The following is a 21,592-nucleotide window of genomic DNA, read 5'->3' on the forward strand; positions in this document are numbered from 1 at the left end:
GCACTTGAATGATTGATGGACATAACGTCATTTATTGTCATTAAGTTAATTTATGATAAAGCAAGTGTCTTCATGAGGACCAGGGCCAGACAGGGTAGTGAAGAGCACGATGGAGATCATGGTATTAACGTGAGGTGGACAGCGCCATCTACAGGGCGAGTTCGCAGTTCCACCATAGCTTCAGAATTAATCTGAATTTAGATCATGGCTGCATTTAATATTTAAGATATCCAAACTTGAAAGACAAAACACTTCAAGTAGTTGAAGTAGTCTGCTTTAAGAATCATCCCATTAACTTTCCAAACTGTCTTAAACAGCTCAACACTTGTAATGTGAACCATTAGTTACAATATAGCACGTAATCTCAATATGAGCACTTTTACATACCGTTCTATTTACAGGAAAGCATCACCGCCAACAAATGTGAATCAATTAATTGCCTCCAACAGAATATAACGCCAGAGGCATGGACCATTTCTAATACAGTGCTCTCCATTCAGCTTCAATGTCTGTTTAAACGCATCCCATAATTCCCTCTGCATAGTCCATTACAAAGTTCCAGTTTTGGCTGATCAAACTTCACTTGCTTGATTTCATCCCAAAAATACAAGCCTCAAGTTCAGAATGTCTGAGTGACGTATTTGATCAACTAAAGGTTAAGTTTTCCAGTGGAAAATTCTTTTTAATATTTAGGTTTTAGTTGCCCCTGCACTGTTCAAAGAAAAGAGTGGGAGTGACGGGAGATTATCTTAGTCAGGCCTCTCCCACACAGAGCGCTCTGGCGAAGAGATCCGAAGGCGACGCGTCTCTGCCAATTAGGAGAAGTGGATCCCAGCTTTGTTGAATGCGTGAAGCAATCTGTGTAGGATGACATTTCCACAGATTAAACCGCAACACAGGATGTGAGTCATTCAAAGAACCAAGTATTACCCTATTAAAGCACAATGTAGGGCACATTAAGAAAATTTCTCAAAAGTGTGAATTTCTCTTGATAAGAGTAGTTTTGATGTTTTGTTACATAGCCTCATTTTTTTCTTGATGTACAAGCAACGTCACTAAGGTGTATTATAACCCTTGATGTACAAGCAGTCAACGTCAAGAATATCCCAAACTCCCCACGGCTTTTGCCATCCAATCGCCTCATTAAGTATTGATTTGGAAAATAATGTATTATTATTATATCTATTTTCTGTTAACGGTAAACTAACAGGAAAAGAAACATCACATTGCCATGCCAACACTGGAAAAAACCCTTGCATGGTACTTTGGCCTTAGAGGATTACCATGACAATCAATGCTAAAGTGCCTGGCCCTGCAAAGTGCACTCTATCTATACACACAGTCACTTGCTGTGTCACTATCGAGTATTTTGCACTTTTGAATGCACTGATTGTAAAATAGTGCTCCTATTTTTGTAATGTATTACGGAATAACGCCATTAATTCAGATTTCCAACTAAATATTTTGCTGTGTCTGGATTTACCAGAACACTTCCCTATTGAGGCGGGTGACCGCCAGGCCTGATAGAAAACACTAATTTTATCAGGTGAAGTTGGCGTGAACTTGGCTACTATCAGACAAATAAGGATTACAACGAAAGCGTACAGCTTAAGGGTGGGAACACAACTCTCAAGACTTACACCATGAAGTCATCGATATCCATGGAGCGGGCTCTCTTCTCGCTGAACTCCACCTCCTCCAGAACACTCTCCACCTTCTTGGTAATGCTGAAGTCAGCTGGGATTTCCTGGCAACACACACACACACACACATTATAAATAACTGCCCATGACCATCCAAATCAACGAGTGTGCACATGATTGAAAACGTTTTGCTTGCTAGGTTTGTGTGAGGGAATGCATGTTTCTTCTGTAAATACCTTCTATATAAACCAATTCAATTGATACTGATGAATGCATGACAACAAGCAGTGTTTGACTGTTTTAGACCAGGCCATTGATTGGAGATACTGGGGGGGGGGAAAGGAGCAGGGGGCATGCGTTTGCCTTCCCATTTAAGCGGTGATGCTTTCAGAAGGTGATGGTGACCCAGCTGAAGCTAGTTTACTCACTATGCTGTGTACTGAACAGTGAATTCTGTAGTTCTTCTCCAGAAGCTGTTCAACTGAATTACTCCTGTGGAATAAAGTGTAAATGTTAAGTATTTTTCTGTCCCCTCCAAAGAAACCAAAGTATTCCAAAGTATTCATGGCGAGTACATGAGTGAACGTAAACCCACACACACACACTTACTTGAATGAGGAATTCAGTGTTTTATTTTTCCTCACAAATGCAATTCTGACCAGACCGTCCCATTCCTGTATAAATAATTAAGAAAACACAACATCACAGACCGACCCCTCGTCAGTTGCCCCTCACACAGACAGAGCTCATAGAGGCTGTCAGAGGCGTTGCTTTGTGTTCAATTGTGTAACTTACCTGAAAGTTAACCGGAGGAGGTGGGTTCTTGGGTTCTATTCTGACCACACTGGACTCCACTTTAGGAGGAGGACGGAAGTTATTTTTGCCCACCTGGACGAGAGGAGCATACGTTAGAGTGCTCAGTACAATCTACCATCATCCACACAGAGACGACAACTAAATCTAAATTTACATCTAGGGAGTTTAGCAGACGCTTTTATCCAAAGCGACTTACAATAAGTACATTTGTCATAAGAAGTGAAACAATATATCGCCGTCGGTACAGTAGACGTTCATTAGAACCAAGTGCAAGTACTGACAATCGCCAGGCTGACCCCATTCCCCGTACACAGCAGTGATAGCTAGGCTACTGCAGATGCTACACAACATGCATGCACAACACAATTTAATAAAATAAAATAAATAAATGCAAAAAGCTGTACGATGTGGGCACGTGGTCGACTTGCTGGGTTGGGAGTCTGACCTTCATCAGATGGTCCACGCGAGCCAGTAGCTGGGTGTTGATTGACAGTCTGCAGTACAGCTTATCACCCGGCTGGGCCACTAAACGCATCGCAAACTCCCTCTGGAACATCAACACTGCGCACCTGGACGGTTGGAAGGAGGCGGCGGCGGCGTCCACAGAATGAGACGTGTGATAAGGGGTTAACTTCATTTGACTTTGTTCTCATAGTGGGATTCCACTTACCGGAAGAAAGGCCTATGTAGCAGAAGCTTGAAAACAAATGGGGAAGAAATCTGCAAAATAAACATTTATTTTTTTTAGCATTTTATTTAGACTTAGCTTGCTGTACTCGTAAACAAAAAAGGTGGTTTGGGATATTTTCAATTAGAGCAGATTTGTTCATACCTGGTAGGGTAAATTGGCGACACAAATGTCAAAGAAAGGCAGGTCTGTTTTCAGCACGTCACCTACTAATATTTGAAGTTTTGACTGTAGGGGTCTGTAAAAAAATAAGTACAAATAATGACCATCAAAAAACGCGGTGTGACACACCGGCCAAATCAAAACAGGAATGTATCATCATATGCTGCTGATTGACCGTTTGGATCCAATTAGGTTTAAACTCCACTTCTTTTCAGACAAATTGTTCTAAATGTTATATTCATTTACTCACGTGCATTGCACTCTTTTCTGGAGCTCAGCCACCAACCTGAGGTCCAACTCACAGGCGACCACCTGCAGCCAGGACAGACGGGGTGCACGTTCAGATACTGTTGATGCAATTCCTCACCGCGCAACCAGGGTGCGTACAACATTAATCATGTCAAGATGTATAAACAATAAAGAAACGAATACGTTTTTCCCAATACGTTCCCTTTCCCGGCCTTATTTCAGATGATATTAACTTAACTTATTGGCTAGCGGACACTCACCTTCTTGCCTTTCTCCAGAAGTTTGACTGTCATGTTTCCAGTACCAGGCCCCACCTCCAGAACAACATCTGTCGGTCTGATGGCAGCCTGAAAGACATGAGGTTCATGAGGTTTTCTGAATGGGTCCAGATCCAGATAATGTCAGAATGTGACCTTAATGTAAGGTTACCTTATCGATGATTCCGTTCACCACCAAGGGATTCTTCAATATGTGCTGGCCGATGCCAGTGTTGAACATAATACCTGTGTGGTTCATAATAAACACGTTTGTTTAACTTAAGAGGATTGATTGGAGCGGGTTTGAGTGACAGCCAGTAGATGAATAAATATAGATCATCAGTTCATCTATGATGCATATTTAGAAGCTAGTAAGCTAAGCGCAACAACAGCACTTCGGTCAGGTTAAACGGAATATAAACCCACCTTGGTTCTTTATTTCTTGGTGCTGCCGGCTTTTCTTCTCCGCCTTAACCTTCGGCATATTGACGGATTTGTGGGTTTGCGAAAATAAGCAGAAAACTATTCCAAAATATAGGAATACACAGACACGTGCAAACCTCCAAGTTCTTTTCTCACGTCACAGGATGTCGGAGTGACTCCGCCTGGAGTCACTCCCTACACCGCCCCCTGTCGGCAATTATTACGAAGACACCTACAACTTCTCTCGATGATTTTATTCCAGTATATACAGTGACAATTCATAAATATGCAGAGAACGTTTTCTTTCTTCAGTCTGTAATGGGAAGATCTTCTAGGGTCATGGCGATATCTTTGATTTTGGGGTCATCCAGCCAATTGATTTTGCAAGCTAAAATAATTCCCTGTAAAAAAAGGTAACGCAAATGTTTGTTAAATTTTTACTTTCAGTTGAGCCTCACGTTAAACATCTTCATGTGCGCGTTTGTATATAAATGTACCCGCAAGACGTTCTGAGTCATAACAGTCATGGTCTTGTACTTCTCCAGGTTGGACTGGCCCTTCTGCTGGGCGGCTTTGTACTTCTCAAACTCGGGCGGCTCGCGTTTGTTCTTCAGCAGCTCCATCTCCTTCATCTGGTCACGTGTGAGCTGCTTCAGCTCTGCGGAGAAACACACAACTGTCGCTCAAAGGAGTCCCGAACGAGTCCGTCGCTCCACGGACGATAATCTAAATTCACACGTTCACGTGGTAGACGCTAAAAGCACAACGCCAGACGGGAATGAATAGGAAGAAGAGGAAATAATTGGAACATAGTAAATAGTTATCATGGTTAGAATGAGATTGTATATTGCACGTTTCATTTTGATTCTTTAAAAGCTACAATATAAAGAACCTACAAGAGGACAGAGATAGACTATACAAGTACCGAGTCTCTTCTTCCTTATGTCTGTGATTTGATCCTCCATATCTCTGGATTCCTGTTAACAAATAAGTGACAGTGCAGTGAATTTTAATAAGACTATTTTTTTTAAAGGAATACACCATAGAACACGTATAGTTCAGGGATAACTTGACATAGATAGCAACGGTTGTACTCTCCTCTGATTACGTCATGAAGCACTTCCATAGATTTATTTCATGGATACGTGTCGTGTTGATTCGGATGTGGAATATATTTAGATCCCTGCACTCTGCAATGAATAATGAACTGACGCTATAGCTGAGCTGATCGGCAAGCCTGAAACGTTAATTAAGTCATTTGTTTTGTTGTTTTGGGTCGTGTATTCCTTTGAAAGAGAATATTTGGTGCAGAAAAACCTCACCACTTCTTACCTGCTGAAGCTTTTTAATTTGTGAACAAAGGGCCATGCAGCGATCGTTTGCTGCTTTTATCGACCTGTACAAAAGAGGTTCAGGTTAATTCAGCATTCTGATATTACTGACACCATGCTCTGTGTCATGTGAAATATGTAGAGATGAAGAAAAAATGTATGTAAAAATAATTATGCAAATTAATCATTAACCCCTTAAATAATAAATAACAACCAGATTCAAGTAAACATTTTTTATATGTTGTGCTTTTATCTTATATGAAAAACAATAACATATATTTACTATTTACTGTTATTAGGTTGGCTTACTCCGATTCTGGATTGTTTTGCTGTAGTTTTTCAGCGATGGCATGCCACATCTGCATTCTGCAAGACACAAGCGAAAAAGATAAGACCCCCACAGAAAGGTTGATAAATAACACGTAATTAGGTAAATAATATATATACACTTCTACATTTAAGTATGCATTTTCCTGTACCCCTGTTACCTGTGCAAAGGAAGTGTCTTGATGAATTGATCCGTCTTTGCCTCTTCTAACGCACTGACATGATCAACCCTGTATGAATAATTAAATAGAAAACTGATTTCATCATATGTGCAACAAACCAGTTTTAAAGGATTATAGTATAAACGACATGGTGGTTAAGTCATTCCCACCTCATGCAATCATGCCTGGACAGTAGCAACTAAAAAAGTTGAATGGGCATCAAAGGAGTCAAACTTAAAAGGGTCAAGTTCAATCGACGCTTAAAACAATCTCCATGAAATGTTCCTAGCAGGGTTGGTCAGAACAAGAAATGGATACTTTTGGAAGAATGCCATTGGTACCAGATGAGACTGTGTAACTATTCCTCCAAGAGGACGCAAAAGGCAGAGGGAGTATCTATGATGACAAACTTTGAGTGATAGAGTTTTCATATGTATGGATACTAGCCTACACAGTCGCACCAATTACATAAAACTAAAAAAATATATTTCTGATTTGGAAAATGTATTTAAATTAGATAAATGCCAGGAACATTTAATGAGATTCATACTCCCATACCACTTATTCTAGGTTCAGGTGTGACACATGAGGTGGGTGTGTCTTGGCCACTCTGTAGTGTACTCACAAGTTCCTTTCAGCTTCAGCTGTGCTACATGTTGTTTTGCTCTCCACTGGAAAGATATGACAATATATGACAATATATATATATATATATGACACACAAAACACATCATCATATTAATCTTTAGTGTACATAGTGGGACCCATGTTAAGCTACAGGTATATTGTGAACTCTTAAAACACAGGTGGCATACCTGCGTTGATCTGCGCTGACATCTCAACACACTGGTTGAACATCTGTTGTTTTATTCTGCAAAGCAAACGATATGCGCACGTTCAATTTGTAGCATGTTGTTAATACAAGCATATCGGCCCAAAAAACGTTCTTAGCTGACCATAATTGGCATAAATTGACTCAAACAAAACGGGCCTAATATTGATTGTGGAGAACATCCAGACAAGTCGAAATGTGAAGATGCATGTGTATGGCATAAACAGCACCTTAATATGTCCATAGGGGATGTGTCCTGCTGTCCATTAGGTCCTTCGGGACCTTGGCCAGCCATTGGAGCGTCAGCTTCTAGGTTTCCCACATCATCTGGTCGTTCCATGTCAGATTATTGGCGATTATTGGAGTCCAGTTCAGGAACGTCTCTCTGGAACCCGATGGAAGTTGAATTGTGCACACAGGAACAAGCGTGTGAAAAGAAAAGTTGCTCTTCGGCAGTTTTTATGTGTTAAGTTGATCGTGCTATTAGACTCTGCTGGGCGTCATTTCGCATGTTAAAATGTCACACACTACAAACATGTAATTAAATGATCTGAATTTGACTCGGGATGAGGAAAACAGCGGAAAATCTCGACAATAAAAGTTTCGCGGTACCTTCGAAACAAACACTAGTTTGTTTTACTTAATTTACTTTACTTTACTCCCGTTAACTGTTAACTAAAGTAACAAAGTAACGCTGTGTAAAGCAGCGGGTTACTTGAAAAAGAAAGTATCGTTCGTCAACAATCGACTGTAAACAATAATACATTCAAATGACGTCATCAGCCCGCCAGGAAATGGACGGGGTGCGGGGGGGCGGGGGGGCACCAAAGACTCTGCAGAAGACTCTGCAGAAAAGACACAGCGCCACCTCCGGCACCAAAAGTATTCACACTTTCTTGTGCATAAACCGCCCTGATCTGTAGCTTTGATAATAATCTCTAGATGCATATGGCCCTACACCTGCTGATCAGCACTACTCCTACCCCACTCCTACTCATTATTTCTACCTGCTGCTGTACTTGTAAAAAAAAACAAAAAACTTAACTAAAAACTGGCTTATCTTATCGCACACGCACACGCACACGCACGCGCGCACACACACACACACACACACACACACACACACACACACACACTGTTTCTGGCCTCCTTCCACATTTCTACACGCATTGGTCTACTAAACTCAACTGACCCCCGCTGCGCTCTCCAAACTGCAGTCCTCCGTGTTGTTGTTCTCGGGATTTATATCCTGGGCACACGGGTGGTTAGTTAGTGGAGGTTGGGAATGGGAGATTGTGTTGAGACTCGTCGTAGCTATTTACCATCACTTGGCAGAGCAGAGAATGGTACAGTTGCGTAACGTGGAATTTGGAGACCAAAAGGCTTTAAAGATATAGCCCAAAGGTAAAAATGTATTGTTTTTCTAGGGTGGCAGGTTTGGACCGATAGGGGGCGGCATTTCACCAACAAGTTGGAAGTCACTTGCTAAGAGAAGACGCTAAAGTTAATGTTTGAAAAACAACATTGGCCGACTTAAAATATAAAGACAGCACACATACACAGAGACACAGTCGGTTGTTTTGGATCCCAGGACGCGGATATCGTCTTCGCAGTATAGAATGAGGAAGGTATGATTGGAGTTATATTTGATGCTACTTCTATTACATCAATACACTTGTGATGTCTGTATGCGTTACGAATGATTATATTCGGCTGTTATCCCTGTTGAGATTGGTGCTTTGTTTATAATCTTGTACTTAATATGTCACTCCTTGTTTGAACATTTTCCGATTTTGTATCAGACTAATGCACTCATGCATGTGAGTGACACATGCACAAATGCATTTGTCACTCAAGTATCTTGTTATTAATTAGGATGTCTCTGATTAGCTGTTGTGTAATTTAATCTTATTCAACCATGTGTGCACCCTTTCTGTGTACGTATCTATTTTGCGTAATTACTATGTTATCCCTGAATATATTTGCATGACTTTTCACATCCGGGAGCGTAATCTTCTGCCCATGAACAAACTGTATATATGCTTTGTCTATCGAATAAACCTTGAAACACTTGTGTCACAGCAGTCCCAATCCTGCCTTTGCTTACAGAGACGATCCAGAAACCGAGAACTCGGTCACATCAGACGACGGATAGAGAAAGAGCGCATAGAAATCCCCATAGGAATGATTTGTAAATAACTGACTCGATTGTGTGAATTCTAGTGCATGGTGTAGAAAAGCATGGTGCACTTCTGCAAAACGTTATTTTGATAACAATTGTGTGTGTGTGTGTGTGTGTGTGTGTGTGTGTGTCCTGCAGGGAATTTTGGAGCGCCTGAATGCAGGTGAGGTGGTTATAGGCGACGGGGGCTATGTGATGCAACTGGAGAGGCGAGGCTATGTGAAGGCTCCACACTTCACCCCTGAAGCGGCCGTGGAGCATCCAGAAGCGGGTATATAACCTATCTTATTTTTGATTAGATATCAGCCTCAGCAGCGATCTGAATAATAGTGTAGCATTAAAGTATGGAAGTATTTTTAGGGCAATAATCAAAAGAAAATGCAATGTCAAAAATACAACTCAAAATGCATTTTATTTGTCATAATATGAGTTATTTGAGTCATCAATAAAATAAAATGCAATCATCCAATTGCCGTTTGCACTTACAATCTATGGGCCGTTTTAAAGTGGTCCACAGTCCAATGCAAATGATTGTGCGGGACAAGCTCCACCCATTGGATAACCGACTGAACTTGAAAATCAGTGCAACTCCACATATACACAGTATATGGCACTGAACGTTGTCATTTAGCAAGCGTCGGATGATATATTTTCATAATTCTTTCATAAATCTTAATGACACAAATACTGATAATAATCAGTATTATAATCAATATTATATGAATATAATATATTCATATTATGAAGATTAAAAACCATTGGTCATTCGGTAGTCAAATATATATATATATAATCAGTTATTACAACATTGACAAGTTTGTGTTGTGTTGTGTTTCAGGGAGGTGTGTTGTGAGTTGTTAAGCACATACACACACACCTGAATAAACCATAGCCTATTCTTCGTTTCCCCCCCAGTGCGGCAGCTCCACAGGGAGTTCCAGAGGGCCGGCGCTGACGTGCTCCAGACGCTCACATTCTACTCCAGCGACGAAAAGCTGCAGATCAGCGGCAACGTCACCGACATCACCGTCAGTCTCTGGGATCCTCATTCTGGAGACCGTTTCAAAACATTACTATAAAACAAAATAGAACCCTAACATTCACGTCGGTATATCCTGTCCCACGGTCCCACCTTAATTAAGTACGACATTTAGAGGAGTCTGTGTTGCGTGTTGTGTATCAATGCAGGGAACACAGATCAACGAGGCAGCCTGTGACCTGGCCAGGGAGATCGCCGATGAGTCCGGTGCCTTGGTGGCGGCGGGCGTGTCCCAGACCCCCGTCTACCCGGTGAACCGCGACCGGGCTGAGGTCAAAGCCATCATCCAGAAGCAGCTGGACGTTTTCACCAGGAAGGACATCGACTTCTACATGGTGGAGGTGAGCGGCAGAGCGCCACGACGAGACACCTCACGACGTCTCACACGTCGCCGGACGCGACGATGAAATGTGTCCATAAAGAAGATAAACGGACACAACGCAACGTGAACATCGTGACGTGTGCCTCAGTTCTTCAAGCACGTGGAGGAGGCCGTGTGGGCGGTGGAGGTGATGAAGGCCGGCGGGAAACCGGTGGGGGCGACGCTCTGCATCTCCCCCCACGGAGACAAGGACGGGACGCCACCCGGAGAGTGTGCGGTCAGGCTGGTCCGAGCCGGTGAGACGGAGGACTTCCTGTGATCAGAAAAGTAGTTGGTTGGTTGCTGTTTTCTCAACATACACACTTGTTTCTGTGTGTGTGTCTGTGTGTGTGTCCGTGTCTGTGTGTGTTTGTGCGGGTCCTTGGGTACAGGGGCCGACATGGTTGGGATCAACTGCCACCTGGACCCCCTGACGTGCGTCCGCACCGTGACGCTCATGAAGGAGGGACTAGAGAAGGCCGGACTCAAAGCCCACCTGATGGTCCAACCGCTGGGCTTCCACACGCCCGAGTGCAACCACAGTGGCTACACCACGCTGGCCGAGTACCCCTTCGGTCAGTCGTCACGTGCACTTGTTTCGGCTGACGCCAAGATACACCTTGTGGCAACCCGCCTCGGGGAGTGAACCCGCCTTACTTCAAACAGCACGCAAATCGCTTCGTTGTCAAGCCACAAAGGCCACGTTTAATCAAACATAAAATATCTTTCTGAAAAATAACTAAAAGACGATCGGGTGGCTCAGAACACAACGGCCGGACTCTCCGTCCACCCCAGCCACGAGAGAGCCCCCGAATGGACGTGGAAGCCTGCCTTTTTAAGCAGGCTTCCTCAGGTGCTCTGCATCGCGTTGATTGGGACCGGGCCGGGTTGCCACAACCTATGTTGTTGTTTTGGCGATGGCCGATACGATCACAGCTTTCACCGCTGTTATCACACTGCACACTGTCTTCTTCCGACCGTACACTTGACTCGACTCGCTTGTCGCTTTTCTTTTCGTTTTTTTAGCGATGGAGGCCCGGGCCATGACGCGCTGGGACATGCAGAAGTACGCGAGGGCGGCGTATGACGCCGGGATCCGCTACATTGGCGGCTGCTGTGGCTTCGAGCCCTACCACATCCGGGCCATCGCCGAGGAGATGTCTCCAGAGAGGGGCGTCCTGCCGCCGGCGTCCGACAAACACGGGCTCTGGGGCGCCGGCCTGGCTACCTACGGCACGTCCTTCATGACGGAGAGGTGAGAGATGTGTGGCAGAAACTCCATCCTTCCTCGTCGCGTCGCGTTGGACTGGTCGTACAACTCTTAAGGCTCAGTTGTGGTTCCAGCGTCGTTCCTGCGTCGGGTTTTAGTGAGCGGACCAATCACAGGCCCCTCGCTGCTGTGACGCCGCGACGCAAAGGTTACAATTTTTTGGGGAGGCGCGCGTCCGGCCCTCGCGGTGGACGCAAGGAGGGTCCGCAAGGACGTGAGGGGTCCGTAAAGCCCCTTGCGTTGTGTCGACGTGGAGCCATAACCAAGCCTTTATTGTCTATGTCTCCACACGTATAAGGAATAGTATAAGGAACGTCGTTCAACTAACTAAAGAGACGTTACCTTCACCGTATTAGTGTGTGATGTAACGTAATGCATCGTGAATCGTGAAATAACGTGGCATCATTAAATAGGGGAGGAGAAATTGTGCGTGACATCCATATTTGTCTTGATATTTCATTTTAGGGCTTGCCGTGAATATTGGGAAAATCTTCTGCCAGCTTCAGGACGACCGGATTGCCCTTCCACGTCCACACCAGCACTGAAATAGCTTCATGCTCCAAACGTATTCACACTTTCTTGTGCATAAACCGCTCCGATCGGTAGCTTTGATAATAATCTAGACGCTTAAGGCCCTACGCCTGCTGATCAGCACTACTCCTACCCCACTCCTACTCATTATTTCTACCTGCTGCTGTACTTATACTCAAAGCTGATGACTGTAAAAACTGGCTTATCTTATCACACACACACACACACACACACACACATACACACAAATACACATAAAGCGTGGGACCCATCTTCCAACTCTTATGTTGTGTACCACAATAAAAGAGTTGCATCTAAAATGTTGCAGTGTGTTTATGTGAGCTAGAAAAGGTTGGCTTTAAGAAAGGTATGTGTACAGAGAGCATACTGGAAATGCTGGAAGATGAAATTCTAGATAGTATTGGAGTTGGAACAATCTATTGTGGTCCTCAAAAAGAGCATAGCTGGCCTACAAAGCTACCTCAACGGAGAAGGTACAGTTTGAAGCAGGGAGGGAGTCATTCGTTGACAAATCTAGAGCTAACAAAATGTGTGGTTGGCAGGATATTAACATTTATTAATTTAATTCAAGTGTTCTTTTGCTTTTTTTGGTCTTGGACTCATAAAACTATTTTGTTATAAAAAAAAGTTAATTATTGGTTAATATTGGCATTGTTTTAATTGTTTGGATTAGATTAAATTAATTATTTCTTGGAATTTATCTCCCATTTATATGGGAGAATTTGCAAGAAGATTAAAGATATTACAATGTGTCAAAACGTAGAGATATTACAATTGCAAAGACAACCCAATATTTGGATATTATATACTGTATATGGGACCGAAGAGTGTGTCGTTAAGAACTATATACTACCAGCTATAAGTGGCTATCTTTCAGTTTGAAAACGTACAGGTTCCACCGAGATTTGAACTCGGATCGCAGGATTCAGAGTCCTGAGTGCTAACCATTACACCATGGAACCCTGCGTATCGTCAAGCGATAATATTACGTAACAAAAATGTATCCTCATGAACGTCGTACTGCCTCACATTATTCAACTAAGGCCGTTTGATCGTTGTTGTTTTTTTTTGCAAGGACTGTCAACGTACAACATGTGTTTACTTCTAATATTCACTCTTGAGGCGTTATAGGTTTCATTCCATATTAACATATTCATTGTGTACGTCACGTTACAGAAGTGTTCTCTAGGGGATTCACAACGGGCATGCAATTAATTTGTGCAAGTATGAATCATAACTCTCACCGTTAACACATTATTACAGCATCGATCCTTCAACATTTTGCCGCAACACCAGCTCACCGTGTCTTCCTGCTCTCACACAGCCCATGAATAGAATACGATGCATCGTCATGCAATCAAACTCATTGAATGATTTATGTGTTCTTTGTATTTTAATGAATGAAATGAATAATAAAAAAAAAAGGCTGTGGTCACTGAACGGTCATCGACGGCATTTTTGGAAGCGGTTCGCTCCTCCGACTCCTCTCGTGAGCTGCTTTAGCCTCCGACGTCAGCCGCGTGACGTCACCACGTATCCTGCAGAAGCCAACAAGAAAAAAAAATATCTCGACTGGTGATGGAGGCCTGCAGACGAGGAGGAGGAGGAGGAGGAGGAGGAGGAAAATATTGTTTTCTTCGGGGACGTCAACTTGCCCGAAAGGGTTTGGGGACGCTCTGACAATCGTTTCTTGCAGCTGCCAATGAAGTGACACGACACCCCGCTCCACTCACTTTATGAGGAAGGGTTGTCTTGCTTGCTGCACAGCCTGATAAGCGAGGGAAATAACGGGAGCACAGCTGACGGCGGGACCCGAGCTCGCAGCCCGATGGTAAACAAACGCTCGCGTTGTGGTGTCGTCGGCCGGCCACTGCAGAGACTTGGAGGAAAAAGCCGATCAGCTTCGGGGAACTAGGACGCGAAATGAGAGAGAACTGATGAAGGCAGGTGGACGCGAGATGGCACACAGCCCTCCACTGCTCACGATTCATCCGCTTGAGGAGGGAAGGATCGCTGTGTCGGCCACATATGATCATCGTCGTCACCGGGGCGATGTTTTACTGTAGTTTGATGACGTATCAGTGTGTTGTTGTTGTTGTTGTTGTTGTTTCGAGTGAGTGACGTTTCTGGGATTTGGTTTGTGGTTTTCTTAGTGTGGTCTTTGCTACATCTTGTCGAGATGTCCTTCACGATGGAGGATCACTTGGAGTCCGGCTGGGTGGCCGTTCGGCCCAATGTGTTTGAGGAGAAGGAAAAGCACAAATTTGTTTTCATCGTCGCGTGGAACGAGGTGGAGGGCAAATTCGCCATCACATGTCACAACAGGACGGCGCAGAGGCGAAGCTTCGGCAGGGACTCCTTCGTGGACCTCACGGGCCAGGAGGAGAAAACAAAATGGCCCAAAAGTCCAGTGAAAGATAAAGCAGCCAGAAGCCCCGGCAAAGGAGCGCTGGGACCCGCGGTTAAAAGCCTCCAAACTAAATCCCCATCAAAGTCGGGCCCGCATGCGATCAAAGCGGTTATGTCCCCAATTAGTCCGGACAGTGATGTGTTGGACGCGCTTAAAGACGACTCCCTCTCCCCCCTCGTCGAGCATTTAGACCTGGAGGAGTTCGACAATTTGAGCAAAGAAGACTGCAGCTGGGCCGGCCTATTTTCCTTCCAAGATCTGCGTACCATCCACGTACAGTTGTGCTCCGTGAACTCCGACCTTGAGCCCTGCCTGCCCGTCTTCCCGGAGGAGCCGGCGGGGATGTGGGCCGTCCTGTTTGGCACCTCCGAGGTCCCACAGGTGGAGATGGACGAGCTGTGCTACCGTCTGCACATGTACCTGGGACATGCCCTCGACACATGCGGGTGGAAAATATTGTCTCAGGTCTTGTTTACGGAAAACGACGACCCGGACGAGTACTACGAGAGCTTGAGTGAACTGAGGCAATCCGGCTACGAGGAAGCGGTTAACCGTACAAAAAAGCACTTAAATGAGGTGAGACACACTGATGCGTTGTTTCAGTAGCATTCTGCCACGCCCTTGTGAACTTAACTCCCTCGGCAGGGTCACTTGGGGTCAAACCCGTTCGTTATGGCTGCTTTGCACACTAACACACTAACAAGGAATTTTTATATGCGTCTGACAAACAGTACAGTTTTTCCAATTCTTGGATACACAACATGTAGTCATGGCATGTTTTTTTTTAAAATATATTTCATGGCATGATATGTTTTAGTCTGTCAGGGAGGAATCCCGATTTCGCTGAGTACCTCTAATGGCATTCTGCGTGTAGGAAGTGTCCCATGTCGAGCTGCTCGGACTGACATTGTTACGAATGGTACGACGTGAGGGGCTTGTGAGGTGAAGAGGCCGCCAGAGGTCCAGATACCCCCTTGTGCACATCTGAAAACAAATCACACAGCAGGAGAGACGAAAAGACCAACAAACATGTAACAACTAGTGTATCCATTTCCTATTATCTGCAATTGCGCATTTCATTTATGCGTGGGGACTTTAGGATCATACTGAGATGGAACTATCGAATGTGTCGTCATATTCTATGGTATGATTTTGCTCAACCTTCACTTCATAACTTCTATACCTTATTAAACACTATGCATTGTGAATGACAAACATAATGAGTTAGGTTATATATTATCATCTATACTAATTACGGTATATAAAATAGGTTCATATTTTGCAGATAGATTTGTAAATTAATATTGTGTAGCTTCCTATTTGGCACATTCACTCAGTAGACACACACACACACACACACACACACACACACACAGACACACTCACAGACACGGCTATATTTTTGAACAATGAGCTCCTCTTACACACTAACAGCACCAGGTGATTGATTAAATCCACTCAATAGAAACACAAACTAGAAGCAACTTAAAACCACCGGGTCTAAAATTATACTTCCAATCAATCGTGGTTGATGAATGCACTTTTCTTTTCAAGGATCTGGGCAGAGCAGGAGGATGGTTATGTGGACTGGTGGGGTTCTAGGGCCTGTGTGTTTGGGTGATGGCCTTTCTGAAGTCCTCCCAGCTCCTCCCAGCTCTGTTTGTAGAAGCGGACTGAATCAAAGAGTGCAATAGACACATATCTTCCACCATTTTTCTATTGTACCCATTGTCAGAATGGCGCACAAACACAGACACACACATACTCATACACGGTCACTCGTGCACATTCTCACACACACACACACACACACACACACACACACACACACACACACACACACACACACACACACACATATATAGATATACACACACAAACTCAGACACTCATGCATAGTCACCGACACATGCACGCATGCACGCACACGGACACACACGGACACACACACACACACACACACACACACACAATTACATTATATTGTATTCAACACCAGGCCACCTCTACACACACATATACACACACACACACACAAACAAAATGGATTAGGAGAGTGAGGAGAGCAGACACAGGAAGCAGTGCAAAGTCCCTGCAATTCCTGCATACTTGGAGCGGCGGAGCCACCGTTTCCCACAATCCTCCTCAAAACCCCTGAGCTGCAGAGGTCCCACTAAGTGCCAATCTCCAATTTCCTTTTCTGTAGGAAATGAAATCCACCTCCGCCTCTAGAGCTGGTTCTCTTGTTGTCTGTCCTCCTGTCTGTGTTCTTTGGTCCATTTAAGCAAAGTCACCGAGACGCACTGACCACGACAGTCAAATTCGAGGCAGGCTCTCTCTTGTGCACACGCACGCACATTCTGTGGCATCGATCACCGAGCTCCATTTTGAGGTGGAGTTAATGGCTGTTTCAGTGCTGTGCAGGCTGCCTTTCTCTTTTCTTGTCGGTCCGACAGTAACGCGTGCCAGTATTGATCGTATTCTCAGCGGAAAGCCCTTGCCTGGGCCGGCCTAGGGTCATTCGCTAAGGGACAGCATTCAGACATACTGGCCCTTTTGTTTACACTTCCTCAAGGCTCTTAGCTGACCCCTGTGCAAATCAGGAATATATATATATATATAACTTCCAGTCAGTTCTTAGTGATTATTTTACAAATTAAACAACCATTATTCGTGTTTAGTGCATGTGTATGTGTTAATGTCTATGTCCTTTTACCTGACTATGGATTTTGAAATTCTGATAGAAAGCTGATCAATAGCAACATTGTGTTTGCAGAAGACTAAGGATCCTTCATAGAGCAGTAATGATCAGCGTGTGAACCGCATCCCTGGGAAGAACAAGCACAACATTCTAGTTTATGGACTGTCAGCATAGAAACGTTCTTCAATAAGTCCTATAAGATTGTGTTCGCTGTGTTCGGTATCGACTTTTTTTCTCCATACATATTTCACTGAATGTATTTCATACGTTGGCTGTCACTAATAACTAAACACTTGTATGTGTGTGTGTGTGTGTGTGTGATGCAGCTGCTGGAGCAACACAGGAGCATGGAGTGCATGGTGGAGCTGTTGGCCGTCTATGAAGAGGAGGACCAGGCGTACGGCAGCCTTCTGGAGGGCTGCACACAGCTGTACCAGTACCTGCTGCAGCCCTTCAGGGACATGAGGGAGCTGGCAATGCTGCGCAGACAACAGATCAAGGTAGCACACACACACACACACACACACACACACACACACACACACACACACACACACACACACACACACACACACACACACACACACATTAAAGAATGACCACAGCTTACCCCCCCCTCTCAGCCTCTGACACTGCCCTGCTGTTAACACTGGACCAACCACACACACACACACACACACACACACACACACACACACACACACGTACACAACGCCCACACACACACACACACACACACAATAAATAAAATACAAGTTTGGAAATGGAAGAGAGAGAAGATTTAAAGTGTTAATAAAACATCTCGAAGGGTCGACTGTCTTCCTATCTCTGGTGCTGCTGTGTCTCCCAGCTCGTCATCCAGTCGTGAATGAGATGTGAGGCGAGTGGGAGGTTGGGCTCTGGTCTATTCTTGTGTCTCTGGGTGCATCGCTGGCTGACAACACAGCGGAGTTCACATTCATCCCCGCCATTGTCCTTCTCCTGCGCCCAGAGCGCTTACACAGGCCCCTTACAAAACAGATCGGAAACTCTCATGTGATCTTAAAATAGGTTGAGTGTGTGTGTGTGTGTGTGTGTGTGTGTGTGTGTGTGTGTGTGTGCGCTCATATGTGGCAGTGTTTTTGTGTGTGTGTGTGTGTGTGTGTGTGTGTGTGTGTGTGTGTGTGTGTGTGTGTGTGTGTGTGTGTGTGTTTATGCATGCGTGTCACTGTGTCTATGTGTTTTTCTGTGTACAGTATGTGTGATACCCTGTGTTAATGTGTGTCTCCTTACACAATGTTTCTTACACAATACATTCAAAGCCAATTGAGGGCCTGTATGCTTGTCAGACTCCACCCTTGGAGAAAATGTGGGAGATATGGCCGAGGTGATAGGGAGAGAGATGAGGTGTGTGTGTAAGGAACGAGGGAGGTGAGAGGTCCAGCCACTGCAGCAGCTAATTGACTCGTACAAAGAGCGTTACTAGTAATGAGGCTGTAGCTCGGCTGGCTAGTCTGGGCTCTCTGCATGTACTCTGCGCACACTTACACACACACACACACACACACACACACACACACACACACACACACACACACACACACACACACACACAATGCCACACAGTGATGTACGTACACACACACACACACACACACACACACACAGTGACGCACACATGCATGCACACAGATACACAGAACGACCCCTCTTCTTTCTACTCGTGTCTTCCATTTTGTTTCCCTGGGTGAAGTCCTCATAGGAAGCGGCAGACGGGGCTTCAGAGACACGCTGGGAGCCAGACAGAGCCTCATGGTTCTCCAGTTTCCCCCCCCCCCCCCCCCCCCACCGTCTCACAGGGACATGAATAAGTCATGTTGTGTCTGGGCCTATAGGTTTACAGCAGCCGGCCGGGCCCCGACATCCACTGACATCAGCGAAAGCATATAGAGTAGATTCTATCAGATTCTGTCTGTTGTTTTTAGCAGCCCTGTGAATCCGGGCAGCGTTTCTTAAGGGAGAAATGCAGTATTGAGTCAGACAGTACCTCTGTAAGGATGTAGGCTGCTGTGCCTTGGATGAGTCATGCTGGTATATGCACAGAACTTTAAACAATGTGGTTAGCGTCAATAGCATTGCAAATTGTTTTTATATATATTATATATGTATTTAATATACACAATACAATCGATTATACTATATATATGTATGTATATATATATATATATATATATATATATATTAGTTATACATTTGGCATATCCACTACATTGTTCTACATACGGCATCCAAGTGCCACAAATCATCCAACGGGAATGGGAAACAGAGATAGACATAGAGTCAGCATTTTAAGGTATGAAATGCAGCAATTGAGCACAGTAACCACTAGACCATAATAAGTTAATACAACCATTCTTTTAATTGTTAATCCTTTAGAGTGTTAATCCTTGTCTTCTTCATCAGTCAAACGTCAAGGCTAATGGTGCGTTCCAGACGCCTCGGACACCAGCCTTCCGAGGTCCGAAGTGGGGAAATCTCCCAGCTGTCTTGCGGCATTTCTCGGAGGCACGCCCCCCCCCCCCCCCCCTCGGAATTCTGAGAGTAGACCGAGCTCAGTGATGACGCTCTCAACCAAAATGTCTGCGCCCGAAAAGGGATTAATTTTTTTCTTTGTATTTGTACCACGTTGGTCATTTTAATGTCGATCTTAAATGCTCTTACACACTTGATTACATTGCTACTTTATTCCGGTCACCAATGAATGCATTGCACTGTGTCTTCCTGTGCGTGCGATACAATGTAGAGTTGTGTTGTCTGTTTTCGAGCTGGTTTGCTAAAGAAGAGGCTAACGGGAACGCTCAGAAGGCTGGTGTCCGAGGCATCTGGAACACACCAGAAACCCCCAGGTCATCCTGTGGAATCTTCTCACGCTGAACCGGAAATTTGCTTTGTGAGAATAGATCAGGTTCCAGTCCGCTGCTCACCCTTGCCCACCAAACCCCTGACCGCTTTCTTAAACACTTATTTCACGAGTGCCACCCTGAGAAGTGTATGTAGAACGCTTGTTTTTACATTGCATAATCAAAGGAGTCAGGCACAGATTAACCCTGGCTTTGTTTTGATGTAAGGCCATAATGTACGTGTTTGGAAAATCTCAGGTTCCACCGAGATTTGAACTCGGATCGCAGGATTCAGAGTCCTGAGTGCTAACCATTACACCATGGAACCTGTTGTTTATTGGTGATGTTGACCATGACCTGGTTTTAGCATCATTAGCTATCAGGCGTTCCTGTGGTTCATGATGTATCCCTCGGTATTTGGATTTCATATTTCACATAAAATAAAACATTTTAATTAAGAATAACACATGAATGACGTAAATGACATAAATACATTTTTTATTACACACTTTATTTTTCCCTGATTAGAAACATACTTCTTTTGATTGGTTGAATATGTCATAAGGAAAAGATAAACAAAATATTCAAACATAGGTAAAAAAAAACAACAATGTTTTTAAGAGCACACAGTGGGGGGTTTCTCCCGTTTCATCTGGCCAACAAAATAACAAGAATCTTGGATTCCACCCAAACGCTGGTCAGTGAACTAGCCGTTAAACCTTTGCTTCTTACTTTGTCCGATTAAATAACTTACAGCAACATTCTGGTGTCCTGAGTTGCCCTTACACAACAACATTAACCATTATCTGCTTTAGGTCAAAGCACCACTCAGGTATTAGTAACTTATTGGGTTGTAAAGGATGCAGATTGTGTTCCTACTAATGATGACCGATGTGTTTGTTTCTGCCATGTGTGTTGAGCCTACAGGTTTTCCCTGTACAATCCTAATCTAAAAGCCATTTTAACATCTATGTTTAAATAATGGTTGTGGAATGTGGAATGTAATATAATGTGTCGTAATAACATACTCTTCACATTAGTCATAGATTTTGGGGATAACACACACACATATATGCACTCGATATGTAAAGGGCTTTGGGTGTCGCTATGAAAACGCAATGAATTGTTCCTTATTATCATGAACGACCCAAGTAGCTGTGAGTGTTTTCACAGGGGTTATGTTATTATTCAACTCTGCTAGTGAAGTGTAGTCTTTGAGGCACAAGTGTTGCCTTCATTGTAAGACCGACTATGTTTGTGTGAATGTGTCTGTAGAGATGGCATGATGTTGCACACAATATAATGTAAG

General features: G+C 44.1%; 4 protein-coding genes and 2 non-coding genes across 6 annotated transcripts in view; 2 read left to right on the plus strand and 4 right to left on the minus strand.

Annotated features, from left to right (window-relative positions):
• Position 1: 1 nt before the first annotated feature.
• On the minus strand, positions 2-4,395 carry dimt1l (DIM1 dimethyladenosine transferase 1-like). The gene is made up of 12 exons (XM_084468321.1): positions 4,242-4,395; positions 3,988-4,061; positions 3,819-3,905; positions 3,560-3,621; positions 3,292-3,385; positions 3,130-3,179; positions 2,905-3,028; positions 2,439-2,531; positions 2,253-2,317; positions 2,072-2,135; positions 1,641-1,747; positions 2-858 (listed from the first exon to the last, which is right to left on the minus strand). Exons 1-12 carry the CDS (start codon positions 4,297-4,299, stop codon positions 816-818), a joined length of 921 nt encoding a protein of 306 aa, XP_084324447.1. The 5' UTR covers positions 4,300-4,395; the 3' UTR covers positions 2-815.
• A 104-nt stretch (positions 4,396-4,499) lies between these two features.
• On the minus strand, positions 4,500-7,639 carry cenph (centromere protein H). The gene is made up of 9 exons (XM_084468750.1): positions 7,120-7,639; positions 6,873-6,928; positions 6,683-6,728; positions 6,058-6,126; positions 5,879-5,935; positions 5,571-5,634; positions 5,164-5,215; positions 4,736-4,896; positions 4,500-4,639 (listed from the first exon to the last, which is right to left on the minus strand). Exons 1-9 carry the CDS (start codon positions 7,227-7,229, stop codon positions 4,547-4,549), a joined length of 708 nt encoding a protein of 235 aa, XP_084324876.1. The 5' UTR covers positions 7,230-7,639; the 3' UTR covers positions 4,500-4,546.
• A 490-nt stretch (positions 7,640-8,129) lies between these two features.
• LOC311343864 (betaine--homocysteine S-methyltransferase 1-like) lies at positions 8,130-12,577 on the plus strand. The gene is made up of 8 exons (XM_084468835.1): positions 8,130-8,517; positions 9,210-9,342; positions 9,987-10,099; positions 10,260-10,451; positions 10,581-10,728; positions 10,864-11,046; positions 11,498-11,726; positions 12,207-12,577. The coding sequence occupies exons 1-8, from the start codon at positions 8,509-8,511 to the stop codon at positions 12,289-12,291; spliced, it is 1,092 nt and encodes a 363-aa protein (XP_084324961.1). The 5' UTR covers positions 8,130-8,508; the 3' UTR covers positions 12,292-12,577.
• Positions 12,578-13,183: 606 nt separating this feature from the next.
• On the minus strand, positions 13,184-13,255 carry AC3HAE_014448 (transfer RNA glutamine (anticodon CUG)). Its single transcript has one exon. It is a non-coding gene; the product is annotated as a tRNA-Gln (tRNA).
• A 679-nt stretch (positions 13,256-13,934) lies between these two features.
• Positions 13,935-21,592, plus strand: part of LOC311344023 (junction-mediating and -regulatory protein-like) — a gene marked incomplete at its 3' end in the record, with an annotated part of 15,377 nt that continues 7,719 nt past the window's right edge. Inside the window, exons 1-2 of the mRNA XM_084468961.1 lie at positions 13,935-15,279; positions 17,731-17,904. Of these exons, the coding sequence (XP_084325087.1) occupies positions 14,473-15,279; positions 17,731-17,904 (981 nt within the window). The 5' untranslated portion in view covers positions 13,935-14,472. The remainder of the gene's footprint in view (positions 15,280-17,730; positions 17,905-21,592) is intronic.
• AC3HAE_014449 (transfer RNA glutamine (anticodon CUG)) lies at positions 20,540-20,611 on the minus strand. Its single transcript has one exon. It is a non-coding gene; the product is annotated as a tRNA-Gln (tRNA).

This window comes from Micromesistius poutassou, assembly GCF_964030765.1.
Source record: "Micromesistius poutassou genome assembly, chromosome: 5".
In the NCBI taxonomy this organism is placed as follows: Eukaryota; Metazoa; Chordata; class Actinopteri; order Gadiformes; family Gadidae; genus Micromesistius; species Micromesistius poutassou.

Excerpts from the sequence above, each read along its gene's own strand:
- dimt1l (XM_084468321.1), bottom strand. The coding sequence starts at position 4,299 with ATGCCGAAGGTTAAGGCGGAGAAGAAAAGCCGGCAGCACCAAGAAATA. Across the intron at positions 4,062-4,241 it reads CCAAGAAATAAAGAACCAAG|GTATTATGTTCAACACTGGC; the intron begins GTGGGTTTATAT and ends TGAACCACACAG. Across the intron at positions 3,386-3,559 it reads CAGAAAAGAGTGCAATGCAC|ACCCCTACAGTCAAAACTTC; the intron begins GTGAGTAAATGA and ends ATTTTTTTACAG.
- cenph (XM_084468750.1), bottom strand. The coding sequence starts at position 7,229 with ATGGAACGACCAGATGATGTGGGAAACCTAGAAGCTGACGCTCCAATG. Across the intron at positions 6,127-6,682 it reads GCTGAAGCTGAAAGGAACTT|GGTTGATCATGTCAGTGCGT; the intron begins GTGAGTACACTA and ends TTATTCATACAG. Across the intron at positions 5,635-5,878 it reads CAAAACAATCCAGAATCGGA|GTCGATAAAAGCAGCAAACG; the intron begins GTAAGCCAACCT and ends TCTTTTGTACAG.
- LOC311343864 (XM_084468835.1), top strand. Across the intron at positions 10,452-10,580 it reads TCGACTTCTACATGGTGGAG|TTCTTCAAGCACGTGGAGGA; the intron begins GTGAGCGGCAGA and ends CGTGTGCCTCAG. Across the intron at positions 10,729-10,863 it reads GGTCAGGCTGGTCCGAGCCG|GGGCCGACATGGTTGGGATC; the intron begins GTGAGACGGAGG and ends CCTTGGGTACAG.